The following is a 26,374-nucleotide window of genomic DNA, read 5'->3' as shown; positions in this document are numbered from 1 at the left end:
ATTTGAGTGTCCACCATGTAGTCCTCTCACATGAGGTGAGCTGTCCTCATGTTGCTTTGACATTTACACTGTGTACAAAATACCCCACCTTTTTCAAAGCTTCTAATTACCTTTTTCTCTACCCATCTAAAGCCCTGAGCACTCATTTAAAAAAGAATTCTCATGTTCCCTTCCTGGCTGCTATTAAAACAACTCTCCCAGTAACACCTGCCTTCCTTTATCCTTTCCTCTCCCCTAGTACCAAACACTCAGGACTGGTACCAACACTCATATGCTTTTCTTGTGTGTCAGTGTGTATTGCCTGATTGATTTTACCATAGGACTATCTCCCAAATCCAACTCTTTCCTCTGAGCCTTCCTGCCACTGACTTGGATGGTGGCAAAAACCTCCTGATAAACTTTATTTTATCCTGTGCTATAATCAGAGGATCTTTTAAAAATGTAAATTTAATCATGCCTTGTGCATATGGCACATGTGTGCATGCGCACACACAATGTTTGAGACATTTCATACCTTTTAATGAATTCCTTTTTTATTGAAGTTTAGTGATTTACAATGTTTAGTTACTTTCTGATGTATAGCAGAGTGATTCAGTTATATACTTGTGTGTGTCTGCTAATCCCAAACTCCTAATTTATCCTTCCCTCACCCTTTCCCCCTTTGGTAACCATAAGTTTATTTTCTATGTCTGTGAGTCTATTTTGTAAATAAATTCATTTGTGTTATATTTTAGATTCCACATATAAGTGATATCATATGGTATTTGTCTTTGTCTGACTTACTTCACTTAGTATGATAATCTCTAGGTCCATCCATGTTGCTGCAAATGGCATTATTTCATTCTTTTTTTTCATTCATCTGTCAATGGGCATTTAGGTTGCTTCTATGTCTTGGCTATTGTAAATAGTGCTGCTGTGAACATTGGGGTGCATTTATCTTTTGAAATAGAGTTTTCTCTGGATATATGCCCAGAAGTGGTATTGCTAGATTATATGGTAGCTCTATTTTCAGTTTTTTAAGGAATCTCATACTGTTTTCCATAGTGGCTGCACCAGTTTATATTCCCACCAACAGTGTAGGAGGGTTCCCTTTTCTCCACACCCTCTCCAGCATTTGTTATTTGTAGACTTTTTTTTAATGATGGCATTCTGACCAGCATGAGGTAGTTTTGATTTATGTTTATCTTATAATTAGTGATGCTGAGCATCTTTTTTTTCCCATTTATTTTTATTAGTTGGAGGCTAATTACTTTACAATATTTGCTGAGCATCTTTTTACATGCCTATTGGCTATCTGTATGTCTTTGGAAAAATGTGTATTTGGGTCTTCTGCCTATTTTTTTATTGGGTTGATTTTTTGTTGTTATTATTGAATTGCATGAGCTATTTGTGTATTTTGAAAATTAAGCCCTTGCCAGTCCATAAATTGCAAATATTTTCTCCTATTCTGTAGGTTGTCTTTTCATTTTGTTTATGGTTTCCTTTGCTGTGCAAAAGCTTATAAGTTTGATTAGGTTCCATTTGTTTATTTTTGCTTTTATTTCTATTGCCTTGGGAGACTGATCTAAGAAAATATTGGTACAATTTAGAGACATTTCGTAGCCTTTAAGTAAAAATCCAAACATTAGCCTGCCTGGTCTATCTGGGCCTTTGTGCCCTAAATCATGTTTACCTTACCAGCCTCACTTCCACCACTTCCTGCTCCAAGCCTTCATGCTCTGATGTGTGCAGTTCTTCCTCTAAACCTAGTCCCTTACCCATAATCCCCACAACCCTCCCTGCTTCCTTCCTCTACTTTCACCCCATGTGCCAGTAAATATTTCCTAGTCTTTTTTTTTTTACTTATTTCAAGATAATCATAGATTCATGGGAAGTTGTAACAAAATGTATAGACGAGTCCCATGCAGTCTTCCTCCTGCCTCCTCCAATGTTGCCATCTTGCACAATTATAGTATAACATCAAAATCAAGAAGTCGACATTGGTACAATCTATACAGCATATTCAATCTTAACCAGTTATACATGCACTTGTGTGTGTGTGTGTGTGTGTGTGTGTGTGTGTAGCTCTCTGGGATTTTATCACGTGTAGCTTTGCATAACCACAACCACTAGCACAATCAAGGTATAGAACTGTACCATCACCACAAGGCTCTCATGCTACCCTTTTATAGTCACATTCATTCCTAACTCCTGGCAATCACTAATCTCTTCATCTCTCTAATTGTTGTTTCACCAATGATAAATAAGTGGAATCGTGCTATACAGATTTTGAGATTGGTCTTATTCAACAAGCATCATTCCCTTGAGATCCATCCATGTTTTTTGTACATGTCAAGAATTTCTTTTTATTGATTAACAATATTCCAGTGCTGTGAGTGTACCACAATTTGTTTCACCATTCACTGGCTGAAGTACATTTGAGTTGTTTCCAGTTTGGGTAGTTAAAAATAAAGCTGCTATGAACATTCAGGTACAAATTCTTATATGAAAATAAGTCTTAATTTCTCTAGAATAAATGCCCAAGAGTGCAATTTTTAGATTGTATGGCAAGGCCATTTTATGTTTGTATTGCTTTCTTTATCTTTTGTTACACTTCATTGCTGCATGCAGGCTTTGTTAATTGCGGTGAGCAGAGGCTACTCTTCTCTGTGGTGCATGGGCTTCTCATCAGGTTCTCTTGTTGCAGAATGCAGGCTCAGTAGTTGCAGTGTGCAGCTCTAGGGCACTTGGGCTTCAGCAGTTGTGACACACAGACTCAATAGTTGCAGTTTGCAGACTTAGTTGCTCTGCAGCATGTGACATCTTCTCATTCCTGGACCAGAGATCAAACCCATGTCCCCTGCATTGGCAGACAGATTCTTATCCACTGCACCACCAGGGAAGTCCACAAGTCCATTTTTAGTTTTGACAGGAACTGCTAAACTATTTTCCAGAGTGGCTATACTGTTTTACATTCCCACCCAAAAGGTATGTGTGATCGAGTTTCTCCACATCCTCACCAGCAATAGATATTTTCACTGTTTTTCATTTTAGCCATTTTGATAGGTGGCTCATTGTACATCTTCTCCTCTTGTAAGACCTCACAAGAGTTACACTACCTCCTCCTCTGTGCCATCTCTGATACTTCTTTTTTTGTCGTGTTTTAATTATTTATTAACATAGTCCAAGTCCTCCCCTCTGCTCTGAGCTACATGAAGATAAGAACTGTGTCATATTCATCTTTTTCTTTTCCTGCAGCATCTGGTACAGTTACATACTAGATATACAGAGAGCACTCAGTAAATGTGTGCAAAATGAGGGAATACATGAAAATGAAAAAAAAAAAAAACATTAGTCTTGCTTGCCTCCCCATCCTCCCCATCAAGCTATAAACCCTTTTAAAACAGAAATCATGCCTTCCTCTGTGTCTCCTGGCAGCAGCTAATAGGGTGCTCTGTATGTGTAGCTGCTCAACAAATGTTGGCTAACTATTCAGGTGGCTTATCTTCCCTCTGCACTCAGGAGATAAGCACATGAAAGAGAGAATAGGCCTGAGTATTTCTGTATTAAGGATCATATGTCATAAATTTTATAATATTCTTATAATCTCCACAATCACTGAATATTTGTCTACATAGATGAGAAATCAAAACAAACTTGTCTTTTGAGTCAAAGAATGCCTCTGTAGCTGAGCAGTTTTCAATAGTTTTCAATGCCCTGGTTACATATGAATTTTGGAGGACAGCATTTCATATCCCTGCATTCTTTTTGCAGTTTCAGAAGAATCTGGGATTTTTCTGTTTTTACTCCACTGGTATAATTTGACATGTTGATTATGAAGGGGTCATTAACTGCAACATTTTTATCACTTTTTGACTCTGCATTTTCTCAACTCTGAAGTATGTTAATTTGCACTTATTTGTATGTCTCTGTAAGAGTTACTCAAGCCCTCGAGGACTGGCATTTGTCTAGGAGCTAGATTGTAAGCCCCTTGAGAACAGGGACCTTATAACTCCTAGGAATGCATTCTGGGCATTGTCAACATTCAATTAATGATAATGCTAGAAGCCTGACTAAGGTCATCTGTCACAGTGATAACTTCCTTTTCATCTCCAAGGCTTCTGTCAAAAAAACAACAAAAAAGTTGTTAGGTTGATTTGGTAGCATTGAATGATTCTACCCAAAATTATGTTCATTATTACCCACTACACTTTGTTCTTTGGAGTGCTTTCAGATTTATAGTTTTGGCTCAATTGTTGCAGTTTCCTCCCCTATAATACCCTGGTTACATACAGATTGGAGGGGGGGGTTGTATTTCATAACCCAGAAGTCCTTTAGCCTAATAAAAAGTAAGCTGATAACATCTATGCTTTCAAAAAGAGTTTAATTCTCTTCACTAGCCCTCATTGATAAGTAGGTGATAAACTCCAAGTATTTTAAAATCTTAAATTATCAGAAATAATCATTCATTCAGTATGTTGTCCTATTTTCACAGATTGAAAATAGCGTAAAGGTGTGCACTATGTCCTATGGCTGTTGAATTAAATTAAGATGGATATTTAAAGGAAATCTGAATTCTAAAATAGAAAAGTAAATTTGGTCCTTGGTGAGGATGAAAGTGGGGGGAAAATTTTTAGTATGTCAGGTTTATCAAGGTATATTTTACATAAAGTCTGATTTACCCCTTTTAGATGGAAAGTTTGGTGAGTTGACAAGTTGGGTTTTTTCCTTTCACTATTTGCTGATTCAACTATACCTCCAACTACCCTCACGACCAACCTTAGATCAAACAGACTTATCTTTTTCTGACATTTTATTTACTTTTTCTTCTCCACAGTGTACTAAAGGAAGTATACATAGCCTTTAATCCCAAAGCAGTGGTCTTACAGCTGGGAGCTGATACAATAGCTGGAGATCCCATGTGCTCCTTTAACATGACTCCAGTGGGAATTGGCAAATGTCTTAAGTACATCCTTCAGTGGGAGTTGGCAACACTCATCTTGGGAGGAGGTAAGTACAAAGGAAGGTCACCAGGAGAATTTGTTGACCTTCTGTCATGTTTTGTCCATTCACACTAAGGAAAACTTGGCTTTCTTAGATTGGATAATACCAGGCTGCCCGTGGTCCACAAGCCTGAGTCAATGAATTCTGCCACCTTCATGGTTCAGCATAAGGAAGTACTCTTGACACATTTCTCTTTAGCCTGGCATGTGCATTGACTCCTTGACACTCTGAAGTCTAAGTTTCCATTCCTGAAGCAAAGGTGCTTTGATTAAAGGTGGCATCAAATCTTATTTAAAATAGAGGATGTTGAGCCCAGTAGACTTTGATCCATCTTCTCTCAGGATCACCTTTGATTCCCAGTTCTAATCTTTTAGAAACATACCACTAAAATTCTAACCCTACTCACATACAAGTAATAAATACATGAATTAATCGAATATCTAAGCTGAATTCAAGAACAACTTCTTCCCCACTAAAAAAGCATGGATTTGTTACAATAAAGCAAAATTGAGAGATCTAAAGCATCTCTTGGGCATTCTTGCCTTCAGAGTATTCTTATATTTTGTAGTATTTAACCAACAGAAAGCTGGGTCTATTCAATAGAAGCATTTACACACTTGTGAAAAGGACCTTTCACAAACTGAACTACCTTTGATGATGCTTTGCTTAGAATCTTCTATCTGGCACAATCTTTATTTTGTTAAATGAATAGATTAGCGTGTTAAAATAACATGGTCAAGCAGATTGAGCTTAAAGTGTATATATTATGGAAGTGCTAATAGTTTGTTGTTTGTCAACCTGTTGTAAAAACCAAATTAAAGGAGACTGTGGGGAGGCCTTATGAAAATGAGTGAGAATTTAACACAAATACCCAAGCATGGTCCTTTGGCAGCCTCAAACCCTAGAGGGATTGAAATTAAAGGTGCTTACAAGAGACAACCTCTTCTGAAAAGCTGGCAAGAAATGTATTAACTTCAACTCAGGGGAAAGATAAAATTGATAAGTACTATGGACATATTACTTTCATTGACAGCACTAAAGACAGTGATTATGATACAGGTAGGGCCAGAGGGAAGAAAAAAAGCCCTTTCCACAACATACATCTGTGTGAATTCAACTTTTGTTTGAGGCTACAGCCTTTACTTTAGAACTTTCAAAGCCTCTTTGCTTTCTCAGCCCCAAGTCTTGGCTTTAGAATATATAACCCTTTTTATGCAATATGTGTATTCCTGAAAATACCAGTGCATAAGTGGGAATTCTTGCATATTATATGCCAGAGAGAACTTGCTACCTAAAACCTATGGGGATTCCTTTTGAAATCAAATAATCATACCCAATAAGCTGATCTGATAAATTCAGATTTTCCATGTTGGCAGTGTTTAAAGGAATACTGGTATTATTTCACTTAAATTCTCAACCCCCAATAACACATAGACAATTGGCAGAGAGGGCCACATCCCCAAACTTCAGTGGACCCCAATAAAGCCAAAAAGATACATTGAAGAAGCCCCAGCATCCTTGACCTTACACAGAATAGAAAGGCTTAAGAAAAGGGTGGCCATATCTCAATTTTTACATGTTATTCCAGTAAAATTATTAAAAGTGTCCCTTTTTACTCTTAAAAATGTACTATTGTGGGTGATAAATGATATGGTCACCCTACCTAAAATAGACCAGATTCTATTTCCCTCAGACTCCTCTGAGGTTAGGAAATTGTTCCATTTTATCCTTACACTCTTGGAATTTAGCTAAAGGCCAATGTTCTAGCCCTTGCATGGCAGAACACATCTATTCAGCACAAAAATATGCTGATTATTAGCCCATATAATATGGCTGCTAGGTGACTGTGACAGGACCTGACGAGGTGGGTCAGAGCATCAATCAATAGTTCCCTTCCTCATCTTATTCTCTTTGATCTCTGCCACTATGCCTGTGTTTTGTGGAGAAAAGGAATGCTGATATGAAAAGGAGGAAGTCTATTTCTGTCAGCATTTTCTTTTTCTCTTTCCTGGAGGTTTCCAGGGCTGTATCTGCCAATAGGTTTAATATACAAATCACATCTAGCAGTCATTTTATAGAATTGTTACAAAATTCATCACAGAAGCCTTTACTTTGAGTAGGTCATCTCAAAAGATCCAGGTTTCTTGGTGGAACTGAGGAGCTTGGAGTCCTCTGGAGCGTATTCATTCAGAGATGAGAGTCTTTTGATCTTTGTAGGCTTTGGACTTCCCAGTTCCACACTGCATGATCTGATTGGTTCGCTTAAGTCTGCCTACTAAGTGGTTCAAAAATATCATTAAAGATGCATAGGTACAATTTTGCAAGTTAGAATTATCTTTTTAGCCCTTTTATTAAAACATTTTCTCTCCTTCCTTACTCCCCTTCCCTCTCCTGCTGTTTTGTGACTATTCTTTCCTAACTTCACAATTCTTGATGGAGACAGGAGGCTATAACCTTGCCAACACAGCTCGATGCTGGACATACTTGACCGGGGTCATCCTAGGGAAAACACTATCCTCTGAGATCCCAGATCATGAGGTAAGTAAGGCTCTGACAGTCCTCTCTTCTTTAAGGGGAAGAGCTGAGTCATTCCACCTAATCAAAATCACGTCCTCACCACTCAATACTGTTTTGTTGAGAGACACTCCAATAACAATAACACACTGTCTTGGCAGAATAGTGGGCTCTTGTTCCAAAATATCCAAGACCTTCTGCCTTTTTTTTTAATAAGAGATCTCAAAGGCCAACCAACTTTAATGTCTCAATTAATTACAGAGACTGTGGGAAGGAGTCACCTGTTCATACAAAGAAATCTTTGGAATATGTGTATATTTTCATCCCCTAGTCTCAAAACAGAAGAGGTAATTTTTTTAAATATAGAAACTGGGTTCTCCTCTATCTTTAAAATATCCTATACGCAGTATGTCGCACCTCTGTTCTTTCATGGTAGTCCTGATCTCTCACTTTTCTTTGGCTGATGTAAAATTAAAAAAAAAAAAAAAACAAGAACACATAACCACTACCAAGACAGGTCTGGTATTTTTTCAACAATTAGTGGCACACAAAATTTGGGGCAGAACCATCCAAAATATGAAACATGTCATTTGAACTTTTGCCATTTTCTTTAGTCATGTGAGATGGACTTTATGTTTTCCAAGCACAGATGTCTGTTCTAGTTTTCTCAAAAGAGGTGTAATACAAAGTTCTCTGAGAACTATGCGTATGCTGATCCCTTTATCTGAAAGTCTACCCCTTTACTTCCCACCCACTCCATCACCTGGTGAGAAGCATGTTATCACAGATCAGGATGTTTAGCTGTAGGCTTTAGACTCTGACTTATAATAAATGAATCAATGGCTGCCACCCCACCGTCTCAAGGCATTGCCCAAGGAGTCTAGATGGTACTTGGGTTATAACATTTTGATTCCTGCTCAACGCAGAAGCTGTATACTTGGGAGCATTGTGCTTTTTTAGTTACTATTATTTTTTTAAAAATTAGAAATAAGTTAAACTAATTTCCTCCCAATTTTCTTCTAACCATAGATGAGGTATAATATGTATCTCAGAAAAACCACTCAATGTGTCTAAAATACAAATAAAAGGCACACTATAAATTGAGACAATTTACTGGTGTCAGAGTTAATGGAAGTCTCTTTTCTTTACTTGACTTACCTTTATTCTGTATTTGGAAGCTTTATGAAGTATAAAGGTAAGTGAACAAATTACATTTGTGAACAAGTATAATCTCTGTTATTGCTGTAGGAATATCTCAGATTGCATTGTAATTTAAAGCACTGAGACTTTAAAAACTGATCAAGTTATGTCAAAAAAAAGAAGTTTTAAGCTGTAGAAGCCTGAATTGAGAATGAGTGTCCTGTTCCCAGGAAAAAATGCAAATCTATAGATTCACCTATCTTAAAAGGTTGATAAAATTTTACTGAAGATGAATACTGCCTCTGGTACCTAGGAGGTGCCTGGCTGAAAGTGGACGTGGCCTTCTAGATAGAGATGTCCTATCTTTATACTGATATAGTCTGCCAGATTAAATGAGATATAATGTATATCAAGTGCTTAACACAGTTCTTGGCTCAAAATAGGCATTTTTGAAATGCAAGTTTTCTCCTTCCTGTTTGTATGCTCCTAACAACTTCTTATATCCAGACATTTACGACTATCCTTCATAAATTTGTCCAAACTCTTTCAAATCCCTTCTGTCATATCCTTCTGGTATAAGAGATGTGAGTCATCCAAGAGGGAACAAAGAAGAAAATTGAAATGACAGTCTTCCAGGTACAATAAGATAACATTTTAATGAAAATTGCCCCAAAAAAGCCCACACAGTGTAAAGGCATATATAAGTTTTATGCCACAATACACAGTTGCACACAAATATCCTTGCAGTCCTTTATAATCAGATCAACAAATGGTAGTTCAAAAAATCATTTACTGACCACCCGTTGTGTGCCAGGCACTATACTAGGTGTCTTGAAAGATACAAAGACACTAAGACCTCATCCCCTATCTCAAACAGCCTGAGATAAAGGGGAGTATGAGTACTGGGGAGATATGTAAATATACAAATAATTCTATTACAAGACAAAATAAGAACCACAAGACTGTAGGAACAATGGCTATGGAGATGTGCATCAAATATAAAGGGGATACAAAGGAGTGAACAAAATACCCTGCCTTCCATGAGCTGAAAATGTAATTGAGAAATCTAATCAGTGAAAAGGTCAGGACAGTGCAGCAGGCAGCTGCAGTCTGCTGGCTAACACCCTCAGTGTCTTCCCTCTCAGTCTCAGGCTTTTGTTCTTCTGTCTCCTAGGATAATAATCCTCCTCCTCCAGATGCCCTTTTCCTACCTCTGTACCGTCTTCTTCAGTCCAGCTTAAAGTTCTATGCTTTTAAAAAACCCTTACCTAAATATACCAAGGCCCTTTGAGCTTTTATTTCATGTTCATTTGTTCATTCATTCATTTACCAAAAATTCATTGGGCCCAAACTCCTTGCCAGGCCCTATTCAAACCTGGATTCAGGACTACAAAGATTAACAAGATAAACTCAATGTCCTCAAAACTCTCATCATCTAATAGAGAGAACAGAACAATGTGTTCAACCCAGAACAGATGAGGAGCATAGAGGAAATGTTTCACCAAGACTTTTAGCTGAATATTGAAGGTTGATTGGGAGTTTGCCAAGTGAAGAAGATGGAAAGGCATTCTGAGCAGAAGGAATAGAAATTGGAAAGGACCTAGTGCTTCATGGGACCAGGGAGAAGTTTGATATAGTAGTAGAACACAGGGCTTATCAGAGAGAGTGGGAATGATTAGGGCTTGAATGGAAATTGGAGCCAGATTGTGAGGAGCCTTGAATGATGCACTAAAGAGCTTACACTTTTTTTTTTCTGTGAAAAGAGATGAGCCTCAGTTTCTAGAAAACTTACTTGGTAGAGTATGGAAGATAGATTGCAAAAGGGACAGAGCTAAAAAAAGTCTAACTTGTTAAGAGGTTCAAGGATACTCCTATAACACTCAAATCTGTACCATTCATTTGGTCATCTGTGGTTTTGGTTGTCTGCATTCACTTTCAGTGCTCATAAGAGTGTTAACACCCAGCAAGTTGGTATTCATTGAATGAACAATTGAATCAATGAGTGTTTGAATAATAAGTGTCTGAACATCCATACTGGAAAACATATTTTTAAGATGGAAGAATTGGAAGCATAATCTAGCCTTTTTCTGGTAACTATTTAACCCTAGTAGCAACTACCCATTTTGCAGGAAGTACCAGATATCCCAGTAGGAAATAGATGTATCTATGGGAAAACACTAGATCACCAATGAAGAGAGATGGGAAGGTACATATTAGAAGTGATTAGCAGTGAAATTTCAGTCATAACCCTCATGAGATACCAAACCAGTCATTCCCAAAGTCACTGGTCAAGGAACTAGTTCCAGCCCAAGAATTGCAGTGCCAGGTTGGCCAGCCAGGCATGGAATAAGGAGGCAATCCCAGCTGGAAGAAGAGTTGAGCCCAGCTGGGAAAAAATGAGAGGAATGGACCCTGCCCATATGACTGGCCCAAGTATTTCTACCATAGAGAAAGCCCAAAGATGACACGGGATCCCATAAAAAGACCAGTTCATGGCTAATTTAGCAAATCACCCAGTACATGTAATAAGGTTTATGGACTATTATATATAAGAATGTTGTGTAAGCTAGTAATACAATTTGGATCCTATGATCTAGGCCAGATTAAGACAGTTATATTATAGACAGTTATATTCATATATTTGTGTGTGTGTGTGTGTATCAGGTATGTTTACATACTTGAATCATAAAGTAGATTTATGAACAAAATTTAGTGAACAAAAATACTTATTTAAGCAAACATTTTTTGATGGAATGGTTAGACGAGTTACGCCTCATCCATATGAGGCCTAACTCAAGGAATACATACAGTCACTGAAAAGAATTAAGTTGATTTGTATAAAAGTATATGTTACTAATATAAAATAGTCTTGCATTGCAATCTACAGGTTGCACTGAATCCATAGATTGATTTGAGGAGACATAATATCTTAACAATATTTACTCTTTCAACCCCTGGATTTGCTATTTCCACTTACCTAAGTCTTTAATTTCAAATTTTAATTTATACTTTTCAGTGAACAGATCTTACACGAATTTTGTTAAATTTATTCCTAAGTATTTTGTGACTTTGATGTTGTTATAAATGATATTTTTATTTCAATTTCCAATTATTTGTTGCTAGAATATATAAATACAAATACAATTGATTTTTTATATTTATCTTGAATAATGTAACTTTGCTGAAACATTAGCTCTAGTATTTTTTGTAGATTCCTTTGCATGTTCCATGTATACAAACATGTCATCTGTGACTAAAGAGACTTTTACTTATTCCTTTACAATCTTCATGCCTTTTATTTCTTTATCTTGCTTGATTACACTGGTTGGGACCTCCAATGAAATGTTGAATAGAATGGTGAGAATGAACATCTTTGTCTTGTTCCCGATTATTTGGGGAAAGCACTTAAATTTTCACTATGAAGTATGAAGTTAGTGGTAGGGATTTTTTTTTTAATATTTTCTATTAGATTGAGAAAGTTCCCTTCTATTCCTAATTAACTGAGAATTTTTCTCATAAATGAGTGTTGTTTTTTGTCAGGTGCTTTTTCCTCATCTATTGAAATGGTCATATGGTGTCCTCTTAGTCTGTTAACACAGTAAATTGCATTAATTGTTGCTTTCTTTAATGTTAAACTAACCTAGCATTCCTTGGATAAACCCTAATTTCTCACAGTATATTATCCTTTTTATATATTGCTAAATTAAATTTATTGAAGTTTTGTCAAGGATTTTTGGTCTGTGTTGACAAGGAATGTTGATCTGTTTTTTGTTGTTGTTGCTGCTGTTGTAATGTCTTTGTTTTTTATATCGGGGCCATGCTGATTTTATTAAATGACATGAAAGTATCCCCAAGTCCTCTGTTTTCTGAGTTTATATAAAATTGATACTATGTCTTACTTAAAAGTTTGATAGAATTTATCAGTGAAAACATTCGAACCTAGTTTTATTTGTGGGAAAGTTTTTAATTATGAATTTTATTTCTTTAATAGTTGTATGGCTAGTCAGATTTTCTATTCTTATTTTGATAATTGATCTTCAAGGAATTTGCTTATTCACTCATGATTGTCCTTTATTGTTCTTTTAAATCTATAAGAGCTATAGTGATGTCCCTTCTTTCATTCCTAGCATTGTTCATTTTTTCCCCATTTTTCTTGATCATTTTAGCTAGCGGTTTAATAGATTTACTGAAGTATATTTTCTTAAAAGAACAAACTTTTAATTTCATTGACTTTATTTTTCTCTTTAATATTTCATCAGTTCTGCTCATATCTTTGTCATGTCCTTCCTTCTATTAATATTTATTTGTACTGCTTTTTAGTTCTTTTTCTAGTTTCTTACAGTAGAAGCTTAGTTCATTGATTTTAAGCCTTTCTTCTTTCTTAACATAAGTATTTTATGCTGCAAGTTTACATCTAAGCACTGTTTTAGCTGCATCCCACAAATTTTGATATGATCGCTTCATTTGGTTCAAAATAGTTTCTAATTTTCTTCTTTGACTGATGGGTTATTTATGTGTCTATTTTTTTAAATTAATTTCCAATATTTGAGGACTTTCAAGATATTGTTATATTTATATTAACTTTAATGTTGTTCTGCTTAAAGGACATACTTTACATAGTTGCAGTACTTTTATATTTATTGCAGTTTGTTTTACAGTCCAGCATATGATCTATATTGGTGAATGTGTCATGCAGTTTGTGATGAATGTGTATTTTGATGTTGCTGGATAGCATTTTCTATCATTATCAATTAGGTCAGATTGGTTGAGAGTGTTGTCTTCTATATCCCTACTGATTTTTCATCTGCATGTTCTGTCAATTGCTGAGAGAGCTGAAATCTCAACCATGTTTTTGGATTTTGCTGGGTTTTTTTCTTTTTAGTTGTGTATCTTTTGGCTTTATCTATTTTTGAAGCTTTGTTATTAGATGTATATACACTTAGGGTTGTTATATCTTCTTAACAAATTGACCCCTTTACTATTATGAAATAGCCCTCTTTATTTTTGGTAATATTCCTTGTTCTAAAGTCTACATTGTCTGATTTTAATATTGTCATGCTTCATTATGATTGTCTGTATGGTATATCTTTTTCTGTCCTGCTTTTGATCTATTTATGTCTTTATATTCACAATGGATTTCTTATAGACAGCATATAGTTGGGTCATGATTTTCTTGTCCAGCTTGACAATCTCTGCCTTTTAGTTGGAATGCCTAGACAACTTATCTTTAAATTAATTATTTACATGTTCAGGTTTAAGTTTGTCTTTCTATTTGTTTTTTTTTAGTCCCCTCTGTTCTTTATTTCTTGTTTTCTATTTTGCTTTCTTTTGAATTAAATGTATTTTTTAGGATTCCATTTATCTTCTTTATTTGCTTATTAGCTATAACTCTTTGTTTTAATTTTTTGTGGTTGCTCTGGGGTTTACAGTATGCATTTTCAACTTATCATACTCTACCATCCTGTGACAGTATTCTTCCATTTTTCCCTTTTCCTTCCATGTGCTATTGTAGTCATATATTTTACTTTTGCATATGTTATAAATACCATGATACATTGCTTTATATTCCTTAAACTGTTAACTATATATTTTAAATTTTAAAGTATTTATTCATTTAAAATAAAAATAATGATTCCTGTGCATATTAGCACAAAAAACATGTTGTGAGTTTTGAAAAACTATATTTTCTGAAAGAAGAAACTTCATGAGAAGAATCTCAATGCTATACATTTTTGCATATCTGTATAACATATAACAGGTGACAGCTGACTTCTCATACCTGCTTCTAAATTCAATGTGTTTTGACATTATTTTTGTTAAAGTATATGGAGAAAAATCTAGCATCACATAGATCTGTAGATGGAAAAGGGAGGAGTATTTTAATAACCTTTACAGATCATTATGGATAGTCTTCTTTGAAACTAAACAAAAACTCTACAAATGGCAGTTTCTTAAAGGAATGCTGTATGGAATCTGAAAACCTATCAATGAACTTTTGATGTATTGTTACATTAAAATTCATTGGTCATCTTCTACTTTGAAGAAATATTTGACCAATCTTATTCATATTGATTATTTGGAAAATATCAGTTCAGTAAGTTATTCAAATATTACAAATATTGAAAAATTTTATGTAGTATCAGAAATCACATTAACTGATATTAATGCTAATCTCATTGGAACAAAGCTTAAGTTTTAGGAAACTGTCAATCTTATAGTGGCAGAGTGAAGATGTTCAGAATTCTGAATTTCATTTAAAAACATACCTATTGGCCTTAGCAACAAATAGTGTCATTTCTAATATTTAACCTAAAGTGGTAGGCTCACTTCATTTTTAAAAAATTTTTTTTCATTTATTTTTATTAGTTGGAGGCTAATTACTTTACAATATTGTAGTGGTTTTTGCCATACATTGACATGAATCAGCCATGGATTTACATGTGTTCCCCATCCTGAACCCCCCTCCCACCTCACTTCATTTTTGAGAAAGTATCTGCCAAACCTGTGGGAGACCTGGGTTCGATCCCTGGATTGGGAAAATCCCCTGGAGGAGGGCATGGCAACCCACTCCAGTATTCTTGCCTGGAGAATCCCCATGGACAGAGGAGCCTGATGGGCTACAGTCCATGGGGTCACAAAGAATCAGACACAACTGAGCGACTAAGCACAGCACATCTGCCAAACATCCAAGTATTTAATTATGGTTTCTCCATTAGTTATTCTTTCACACAAAAATGGTATTCCATGAAAAGTGGCTAGTTAAGTCACAGCTTAATCACAGATGTGCTTTTCCTCAAGACAACCAATATAATATAGTTTATAACAGAAACACTTTTTCCTTACCTCCTATTTTGTCACACAGAATGTTAAATCCAGGATCAGGATGTGATCATTTTTAGTGCATCACCAAAGGCCATTCTTAAATGAAACTTGATTTTTTTTCTCTTTGCTGTGTGTTGTTGTTCAGTTGCTAAATCATGTCTGACTCTTTGCGACCCCATGGACTGCAGCATACCAGGCTTCCCTGTCCTTCACTATCTCCCTGAGTTTGCTCAAATTTATGTCCATTGAGTCAGTGATGCCACCCAACCATCTCATCCTTTTTCACCCCCTTCTCCTCTTGCCCTAATCTTTCCTAGCATCAGAGTCTTTTCCAGTGAGTCAGCTCTTTGAGTCAGGTGGCCAAAATATTGGAGCTTTAGCTTCAGCATCAGTCCTTCCAATGAATATTCAGGACAGATTTCCTTTAGGATTGACTGACTGATTTGATCTCCTTGCAAGTCTCCTTCCAAGGGACTCTCAAGAGTCTTCTCCAGCACCACAATTCGAAAGCATCAATTCTTGGCACTCAGCCTTCTTTATGGTCCAACTCTCATATCTGTACATGATTACTGGAAAAACCATAGCTTTGACTAGACAGACCTTTGTCAGCAAAGTGATGTCTCTGCTTTTTATACAGTCTAGATGTGTCATAGCTTTTCTTCCAAGGAACAAGCGTCTTTTAATTTCATGGCTGCAGTCTCTGTTCACAGTGATTTTGGAGCCCAAGAAAATGAAATCTGACACTGTTTCCACTTTTTCCCCATCTATTTAACATGAAGTGATAGGACTGAATGCCATGATCTTCGTTTTTTGAATGTTGAGTTTTAAGCCAGCTTTTTCACTCCTCTTTCACCTTCATCAAGAGGCTCTTTAGTTCCTCTTCGCTTTCTGCCATTAAAGTGGTATCATCTGCATATCTGAGGTTGTTGATATTTCTCCCAGCAATCTTGATTCCAGCTTGTGATTCATCCAGCCCAGCATTTCATATGATGTACTCTGCATATAAGTTAAATAAGCAGGGTGACAATATACAGCCTTGATGTACTCCTTTCCCAATTTGGAACCAGTCCATTGTTCCATGTCCAGTTCTAACTGTTGCTTCTTGTCCTGCATACAGGTTTCTCAGGAGGTAGGTAAGGTGGTCTGGTATTCCCATCTCTTTAAGAATATTCCACAGTTTGTTGTGATCCACACAGTCAAAGGCTTTAGCATAGTCAATGAAGCAGATTTTTTTTTAATTCCCTTGCTTTTTCTGTGATCCAGCATTACTGTCTGTATTGCTGTGTGTATATAGCAATAAAGAATCTAATAACTGCTGGTATACTTTGGTACTACTGCCTGAATTTATATACCATGGTTTCGGCAGTTTTACTCACCGTTGTTTTTGCATATTCATGCAAATATAGTTGCTCTGCGATGAACCATATAATATACAAATATATATAACTCTAACCCTAACAAGTTATTCAGCACTTAATATTTTAGCACCACTTGTGATTGCTGCTAACCTTTCACATAAAAAAGGTCTTCTTCAAAGATTAGTGCTGACACTATATGACTACAAGCAAAACAGCAAATCTAGCCACATTTATAGTCTTGTCTGTTTTACAGCCTGCAAATAAGATAATAAGTTTTTCACTGAAAACTAATGAAAGAAATCATATAAGGTCTAAATAAATTGAGACATGCTATATAAATAGTGTAGTTTCAATATTGTAAATATGTCACCTGTGGGGGAAAAGTGTCATGTAAGAAGACAATACAAAGAAGAAAACATTAAATCAAAAGATGGATTTAGCACAGTTGAAGGGTACAAGATAAACATATAAAAATCAACTGTATATCTATATACTAGCAATGAACAAATGGAAATTAATATTAAGAGAATGAAAGAACAAACCACAGACCAGGATAAAATACTTATAAGTAACATACCTAATAAAAAGGACTTACATCCAGAATACATAAATGACTCTCAAATGCAGTATTAAGAAAATAAGCAACCTGATAAAAAAAAAGAAAAAATAACTAAGTCTCCATATTCAGAGCTAAATGTTTAAATAAGCAGGTTACTCTGCCATTTAAAAAGAGGCAGTGCTATGAGTTATTTTACTAACTTTTCATCCAGTGGGCACTGAGGAATGTCAGCTGTCTAAAATTTCACTGGTCTCTAAGCTATTATGTGCATTTCTCCAGCCCATGCAGTGAAATAATTTACATATAACATGCTCCAGTGACTTTTTCATTTCTAGTTTTAACAAGTTTTGTTTTTTAGTAAACTCATCATTTCTACACTTGTGGTACACCATTTCTACACTTTAAGTACACTTAAAATACTCAATTTCTTTCCCTTTAGCTATGTATGGTCTGAAAATGATGCCACAACTTAAATAGTGAATTATTTTGAAACTATATGAAAATGTTCTGTGGATAAGACACTACAAAGTAAATTAATGACATATATAAAGATAATTGTAATCATGTTTTCATTTATTGCTTACAATTTCACCCCATGTGTTTTGAAGTAAGTGTTTTCCTTCCATGAGTCAGAGCTTTTACCAATACTGCAGTTTCATCTTTTCAGCATCTTTAAACATAGATGTTATAGCATGGATTTGAGAAAGCAAATCTTCTAATCTCCCTTTGTTATGCCAGCAATCCATATTCTTGTTATGTTCTATCTAGATGGAAGTAAAATTCTGGGATTTCAAAATAATGATTTACTAAGGGGTTTACCTGGTGATTCAGTGACTATGATTCCACACTCCCAGTGCAGGGGGCCTGGGTTTGATCCCTGGTCAGGGAACTAGATCCCACGTGCCACAACTAAGAATTCACATGTTGCATGCCACAACAAAGACTTGGCACAGCCAAATAAATAAACATTTCAACAAATAATGATTCAACAAATAGAATAGTTATAGAGATTATAGCAGGTATGACTGAGGATACATTTTCTATGTCCCTCTTATGGTTAAGGAGTCCAGGTACTGGTCATGGTGCCAGTTCTTCAGAGGGGAAAACTGAGAAACTTAAATGAAGGAATGGAGGAAAAGACCCAGAGCCTAACCAGACAAGAGGTCTCATAGTAGGGGTACTGGTTGTATGGGCCCTAGCAGGAGATGTAGGGAGACTAGGTAGCTATTCATACCAACCAAGAGATGCAATGCTTAGTCTAGAATGCACCAATTAGTAGTTCTGGACCACACCTCCTATACCCACAGCTGGGCTATACCACATTTGACTGAACTGTGTTGCTCCACTTACTCTGCCACTAGGCTGACAGCCTTCCTCACTGCTCCATAGTCTTCAGTGACATTCCTTTGCAGACAGCACATATACAGCCACCACTGGACCTATGGCTTTCAACACTGCCCTAAATTATCATTTAAAGACATTTAAAGTTGCTTTTTAAAAACATCTTCTATATTAACCCTTTCCCACATTTTTCAATCCTTTGTGTAGATCCAGGTTTCCATCTAGTAGAAGTACATTGTTCTAAAGAACTTAAGAACTTAACTAAAGCAACTTAAGTTTTCTCATGGTATAGGTTTTCTAGCAACAAATTACTTTAGCTTTTGTTTGAAGTCTTTATTTTATTTTTTGAAGGATATTTTCACTGTGTATGGAGTTCTAGGTTGATAATTTTTTTCCTTCAGAACATTGAAGATATCACTCGTTTGTTTTCTTGCTTGCACATTTCCTCATGCGAAGTCAGCAGTCATTCTTAGCTTTATTCCTTTGTATAATATATGCCATTCCCCACCCCCACCCCCCACCCCCGCCCGGGCTCCTTTTAACTTTTGTATTTGTAACTAGTTTTCAACAGCTTGATTAGTTTGTCCTGGTGTGGTTTTCTTTGTGTTTATCTTATTTTGGTATTCATTGAGCTTCTAGGATCTGAGGGTTTATAGTTTTCATCAAATTTAGAAATATTTAAGCCATTATTTTCTGTCCCTTTTTTTTTCTCCTCTACTCGTGGGACTCCATTTAAACCATTAGGCCAGTTTTATTATCCCATAAGTCACTGCAACCCTTTTTATTTTTTTCAGTCTTTTTTCTCTACTATTCATTTTGGTTAATTTCTATTTGTTTGCCTTCAAGCTCATTGATCTTTTCTGCCATGTATAAGTGCTGTTAATCCCATCTAATGAAATTTTCCTTTCAAATATTATACCTTTCATCTCTATAATTTCTATTTCTAAAAGCTCTTTCCAAAGAAATTGAATCTTTTTAAAAAGATAACCAAGAAAAAAAGTTTGCCATTTCTCCCATTGTGTTCATACTTTCTTTTCTTTCTTAACATCCTTGAACATATGGAGCATATTTATAAGGGCTATTTTAAGGTCCCTGTCTAGTAAATTCCAATGTCTGTCATTTCTGAGGCAGTTTCTGTTGATTTATTTTCTCTGGGTTGTAGATCATATTTTCCTGCTTCCTTGCATGTTTGGTAATTTTTTTTAGCTTAAAAATTTTATATTGGAGTATAGCAGTTTAACAATGTTGTGACAGTTTCAGGTGGACAGCACAGGGACTCAGCTGCATATATACATGTATCCTAGTAATTTTTAATTGGATATCCAACATCATGAATTTTGTATTGTTGAGTACTGGATTTTTGTATTGATTTAGAGAGGATTGTACTTTTTTCTGATAGACAGGTTATTGTGGGTATATTTGATCCTTTCAAGGTTCATTTTTAAGCATATTTTAAGTAAATTTTGCTTAGCCTTTGCTCTAGGGCTAACTTAGCCCATTTTGAAGGCACTGCTCCTCTGAAGTTCCTGCTTATACCCCATGTATTCACTGAGGTCTCTCCACTTTGGCCCTTTGTGAGCTCTAGGAAGTGTTCATCTTACAACTTCTCAGTAGTTGTTTCCCTGAAAGATTTTCTAGACTGTCTTTGAAGTTTTACCCTATGCATCTTCAGATTGGTATTCATCAAAAGACTCAAGGGGACTTCTATGCATATTTCTATTACTCTTTTTGGGGGGTGGCTCAGTTCTGTTCCCACAATTTTTAATTGCCCTGGCTTTTCAGAACTCTAGTCTCTGTCCTCTCTACTTGGAGATCGCTCAGCTCTATTTAGATCCCACACAGTCTAGAGATTACCTCCAGACAGAAAGCTAGGGTGATGGTAGGGCTCACCTCATTTGCATCCCTTTTCTCTCAGATCACTTTCTGTTGTTGTCTCTTGACCAATGCCTGAAAATGAATGTTTCATATATTTTGTCAATTTTCCAGTTATTTCTGAAGAGAAAATAATTCCACATCTCTTTCCCCTCAGAGCCAGAGCAGAAGTCCTTTACTAATCTGCTCTCATTTTTTTTCTGCCTTCATTTTTGAAGGATATTTTTGCTGGATACAAAATTCTACATTGACAGTTTTCATTTTTTTCTGCCCTCCATTGTTTCTGTGTGTATAATATATTTCCCTGTATATAATATGTTTTATTTCTTTGGCTGCATTTATAAATTTATCTTTGATTTTCAGAACTTTGGCCATGTGCCTTAGTGGGTACTTTTGTTTGTATTTATCCTGTTTGGGATTCCCTGAGTTCCTGGATATGTGAGTTGCAGCTTGGGATATAATTTGGAAAATTATCAGCTGGTACTTCTTCACTTTTTTCCCCCTGTTCTTGCTTTCCTGTCTTTCTGGGACACACATTACACATGTGTTGGATTGATTGATAATGTCCTACAAGTCATTTAAACTCTCATTTTTCTTCTAATATTTTTTCTCTATGTTTCAGTTTGCTTGATTTCCATTGATCTGTCTTCAGGCTTACTAATTCTCTTCTTTAGTATTCAATCTGCCATTAATCCCATTCAGTGAACGTTTATGCCATCTCATCCAGTGATTTTTTTAAACTTCTTGATTTTGCAATGGTTTTAGACCCAGAGACAATTGTGAACATAGTACAGCAAGGTTCATCTGTGGTATAATATCAAAACCAGGAAATTGACACTGGTATAATCCAGAAACCTTATTCAGGTTTGACCAGTTTACATGCACTCACTCATATATGTGTGTGTGTGTGTGTATTTAGTCCTATGCAATTTTATCATATGTATAGATTGATGTAACCACTACCACAGTCAGGATAGAAAACCGTTCCATCACTAGAAAGACTCCCCCCCCCACCTTGTGCTACTCTTTTATAACCACTGCTACCTTCTTCTCTTCCCCCACCCCTTTCTAATCCCTGGAAGAAACTAACCTGTTCTTCATATCCATATTTTTTTTTCATTTAAAGAATGTGATATAAATGGAATTGTGTAACATGTGAACTTGAGATTGGCTTTTTCACACATAATCTCTTGAGATCTGTCCAAGTTGTTTCATTAGTAAATCATTCCCTTTTATTGCTGAATAGTATTCCATGGTATAGATGTACCATAGTTTAACCGTTTATTCCTTGAGGAACATTTGTGTTGTTTCCAATTTATGACTATTAAAATTAAGCATTCATGTATAGTCTTTGTTTGAATATAATTTTTCATATCTCTGAGATCAATACTCACAAATACAATTGCTGGATCATATGGTGTGTATAGCTTTGCTCCTTTAAGAAGCTGACACTCATGCTTCTTTTTACTACTGTTTACATAGTATATATTTTTCCATCATTTTTACTTCAACTTCTCTTTATCATTATATTTAAAGTGATTATTTTACAGACAGGCTATTATTAGGTCATGTTTTTAAGCCATTCTACCAATCTCAGTATTTTAATTGGTGTGTTTAGACCATTTGCCTTTAATGTAGTTATTGACATGTCAGGGCTTAACTCTGCCAGTTTATCTGTTGTCTGTTTGTTCTCTGTTTTTTTCCTCTTACCTTCCTGTGGAGTTCTTGAAAATATTTTAAGAATGTCACTTTTATTTATCTATAGTGTTTTGAGTGTTTCATATAGACTTTTTAGTGATTGCTTTAGGTATTACATTTTATATATGTAACATCACAGTCTATTTATTGGTAACAATATTTTGCTACTTTGATTGAGTTATAGAAGTCTTACCTGCCTTTATGTTCCTTTACCTTCCTCTCTAATATATCTTAAATTTTCTCTCCGTATACATTGAGAACCACATCAATGTTAGTTTTTGTTTCAACCATCAAACAAGTTTTTGAAGCTCAAAAGGAGAAGAAAACCCAGCTCTATTAACCCATATTTTTACTCTTTCTGTTTTTCTTCTTTCCTTTTTGATGGTCTAAGATTTCTTTTATCAGGACTTCCCTGATAGCTCAGTTGGTAAAGAATCCGCCTGCAATGCAGGAGACCCCGTTCAATTCCTGGGTTGGGAAGATCCCCTGGAGAAGGGATAGACTACCCACTCCAGTATTCTGGCCTGGAGAATTCCATGGACTGTATAGTCCATGGGGTCACAAAGAGTCAGACACAACTGAGAGACTTTCACTTTCACTTTTCTTTCAAGATTTCTTTTATCATTTCCTTTCTGTTTGGAAAACTTCCTTTGGCCATTCTCTTAGGGTATGTCAGATGAAGACAAATTCTTGCTGTTTTCCTTCCTCTGAGAGTGTCTTGGTTTGTCTTTCACTCCTGATGGATATTTTCACTGACATAGAATTCTGACTTGGAAGTTCTTCTCTTTTGGCACCTAAAAAATGTGCCTTTTTCTTCTGGCCTCTGTGGTTTCTGATGAGAAATTCACTGCCATTCAAATCATTGTTTCCATAATGGTAAAAATGTAAAATGATACATCATTTCTCTCTATGTGCTTTCAAGATTTTGGTTTTGGTCTTTTGTCTTTATGTTTCAGATATTTGATTATGATATGACTTGGAGTGAACTTCTTTGGGTTTATCCTGTTTAGTTCATTCAGCTTCTTGAATCTATAGGATTGTATCTTTCACCCAACTTAATGATGTTTCAGCCATTATTTCTTTGATTATTTTTAAAATGCTATCTTCCTTATCTTCACCTACTGGGACTCTGATGACACAAATATTTGATTTTCTGTTTTGTCCAACAGGAACCTATGTCTCTGTTGATTATTTTTCAGTCTATTCTCTATCGTTCGATTGGGTAATTTCTATTCTTCTACTTTCAAATTCACTAATTCTTTTCTCTGTCATCTCCATTTTTCTAATAAGCCTATCCAGTAACTTTTTTATTTTGGTTATTGTACTTTGCAGTTCCACAATTTCCATTCTTTATGTTTTCTGTTCCTTGTTGATACTTTGTTTCCCACCCCCCCCACCCCCCCCATCCCCGCACCCCAACCCTCCCCCGCTTTGTTTCTAGCATGCTTCTGAATGCTTCTAATTGCTTTTGAAACGTTGTTGTGATGGCTCCCTTAAAATACTTATCAGGTAATTCTAATACATATGTCATCTTGGTGTTAACATCTGTTGATTGTTTTTTCTCATTCAAGTTGAGACTTTACTGATCTTGGTATGATGAGTGAATTTTTCTTGAACCTGGAGATTTTGGGTCTTTTATCATGAAACTCTTAAAATTCTGTACTCTGAATTTTCAGGCTAAGATACTTATAGCTTTCTTATTGAGCTTTACCATATACCACACAAAATGTAACACTAATGAGTCTTACCCAACATAGTTCCCTTCTTTCAAGAGTTGAATTCCCTCCAGTTTTTGCCTGCTTTAGGATGTTCTCTAATACCTTAAACTTATCATAATGGTTACTCTGATATTATCAGAATACAGAAGTCATGACTTACTTTTCGTTGTATGCCTTTCAGTTTCTTTTGAAGTTTTTACCATGTATGTATGATTTCTTTAAAAAGGTAAGTAAATTACTGAAAACATAAAAATTAAATAAACATATTTATCAGACAGACCTGCTTTCACTGACCAGCTCCAGGAAGTGATCATCAGCTCAGTTCAGTTGCTCAGTTGTGTCCAACTCTTTGTGACCCCATGAACTGCAGCACGCCAGGCCTCCCTGTCCATCACCAACTCCCGGAGTTTACCCAAACTCATGTCCATTGAGTTGGTAATGCCATCCAACCATCTCATCCTCTGTTGTCCCCTTCTCCTCCTGTCCTCAATCTTTCCCAGCATCAGGGTCTTTTCAAATGAGTCAGCTCTTCACATCAGGTGGCCAAAGTATTGGAGTTTCAGCTTCAACATCAGTCCTTCCAATGAACACCCAGGACTTATCTCCTTTAGGATGGACTGGTTGGATCTCCTTGCAGTCCAAGGGACTCTCAAGAGTCTTCTCCAACACCACAGTTCAAAAGCATCAATTCTTCTGCGCTCAGCTTTCTTTATAGTCCAACTCTCACATCCATACGTGACCAATGGAAAAACCATAGCCTTGACTAGATGGACCTTTGTTGACAAAGTAATGTCTCTGTTTTTTAATATGCTGTCTAGGTTGGTCATAACTTTCCTTCCAAGGAGTAAGTGTCTTTTTATTTCATGCCTGCAATCACCATCTGTAGTGATTTTGGAGCCCAAGAAACTAGTCAGCCACCATTTCCACTGTTTCCCCATCTATTTGCCATGAAGTGATGGGACCGGATGCCATGATCTTAGTTTTCTGAATGTTGAGCTTTAAGCCAACTTTTTCACTCTCCTCTTTCACTTTCATCAAGAGACTCTTTAGTTCTTCTTCACTCTCTGCCATAAGGGTGGTGTCATCTGCATATCTGAGGTTATTGATACTTCTCCCAGCAATCTTGATTCCAGCTTGTGCTTCCTCCAGCCCAGCGTTTCTCATGATGTACTCTGCATATAAGTTAAATAAGCAGGGAGACAACATACAGCCTTGACGTACTCCTTTTCCTATTTGGAACCAGTCTGTTGTTCCATGTTCAGTTCTACCTGTTACTTTCTGAACTGCATACAGGTTTCTCAGGAGGCAGGTCAGGTGGTCTGGTATTCCCATCTCTTTCAGAATTTTCCACAGTTTATTGTGATCCACACAGTCAAAGGCTTTGGCATAGTCAATAAAGCAGAAATAGATGTTTTTCTGGAATTCTCTTGCTTTTTCGATGATCCAACAGATGTTGGCAATTTGATCTCTGGTTCCTCTGCCTTTTCTAAATCCAGCTTGAACATCTGGAAGTTCACGGTTCATGTATTGCTGAAGCCTGGCTTGGAGAATTTTGAGCATTACTTTACTAGCATGTGAGATGAGTGCAATTGTGCAGTAGTTTGAACATTCTTTGGCATTGCCTTTCTTTGGGATTGGAATGAAAACTGACCTTTTCCAGTCCTGTGGCCACTTAAGTTTTCCAAATTTGCTGACATATTAAGTGCAGCACTTTCACAAAATCATCTTTTAGGATTTGAAATAGCTCAACTGGAATTCCATCACCTCCACTAGCTTTGTTTGTAGTGATGCTTTCTAAGGCCCACTTGACTTCACATTCCAGGATGTCTGGCTCTAGATGAGTGATCACACCATCGTGATTATCTGGATCATGAAGATCTTTTTTGTACAGTTCTTCTGTGTATTCTTGCCACCTCTTCTTAATATCTTTGCTTGTGTTAGGTGCATACCATTTCTGTCCTTTATTGAGCCTATCTTTGCATGAAATGTTCCCTTGGTATCTCTAATTTTCTTGAAGAGATCTCTAGTCTTTCCCATTCTATTGTTTTCCTCTATTTCTTTGCATTGATCACTAAGGAAGTCTTTCTTATCTCTCCTTGCTGTTCTTTGGAACTCTGCATTCAAATGGGTATATCTTTCCTTTTCTCCTTTGCTTTTCACTTCTCTTCTTTTCACAGCTATTTATAAAGCCGCCTCAGACAGCATATCATATCATATCATAATAATAATATATTCTAGACAAGTTGAGCAAATTATTTAACCAGTCTGGTCCTTAGTTTCCTCACCTATAAAATGGGAATCATTGTGACTATTAAGTGTATTGATGTAGATAAAATGCTAAGAACAGTGGCTGGCATAAATAAATAAAA

General features: G+C 36.1%; 1 protein-coding gene across 3 annotated transcripts in view; it reads left to right on the top strand.

Annotated features, from left to right (window-relative positions):
* Positions 1 to 26,374, top strand: part of HDAC8 (histone deacetylase 8) — a 254,626-nt gene that overhangs the window by 104,809 nt on the left and 123,443 nt on the right. For all 3 annotated transcript variants that reach the window (XM_070464553.1, XM_020871683.2, XM_070464554.1), the window contains exons 8-9: positions 4,817 to 4,989; positions 7,427 to 7,521. In XM_070464553.1, the coding sequence (XP_070320654.1) occupies positions 4,817 to 4,989; positions 7,427 to 7,521 (268 nt within the window). The remainder of the gene's footprint in view (positions 1 to 4,816; positions 4,990 to 7,426; positions 7,522 to 26,374) is intronic.

The sequence above is a fragment of the Odocoileus virginianus genome, unplaced genomic scaffold (assembly GCF_023699985.2).
Source record: "Odocoileus virginianus isolate 20LAN1187 ecotype Illinois unplaced genomic scaffold, Ovbor_1.2 Unplaced_Contig_28, whole genome shotgun sequence".
In the NCBI taxonomy this organism is placed as follows: domain Eukaryota; kingdom Metazoa; phylum Chordata; class Mammalia; order Artiodactyla; family Cervidae; genus Odocoileus; species Odocoileus virginianus.
The sequence above is the reverse complement of the archived record's forward strand: the minus strand, read 5'-3'. Positions and strand labels throughout refer to the sequence as shown.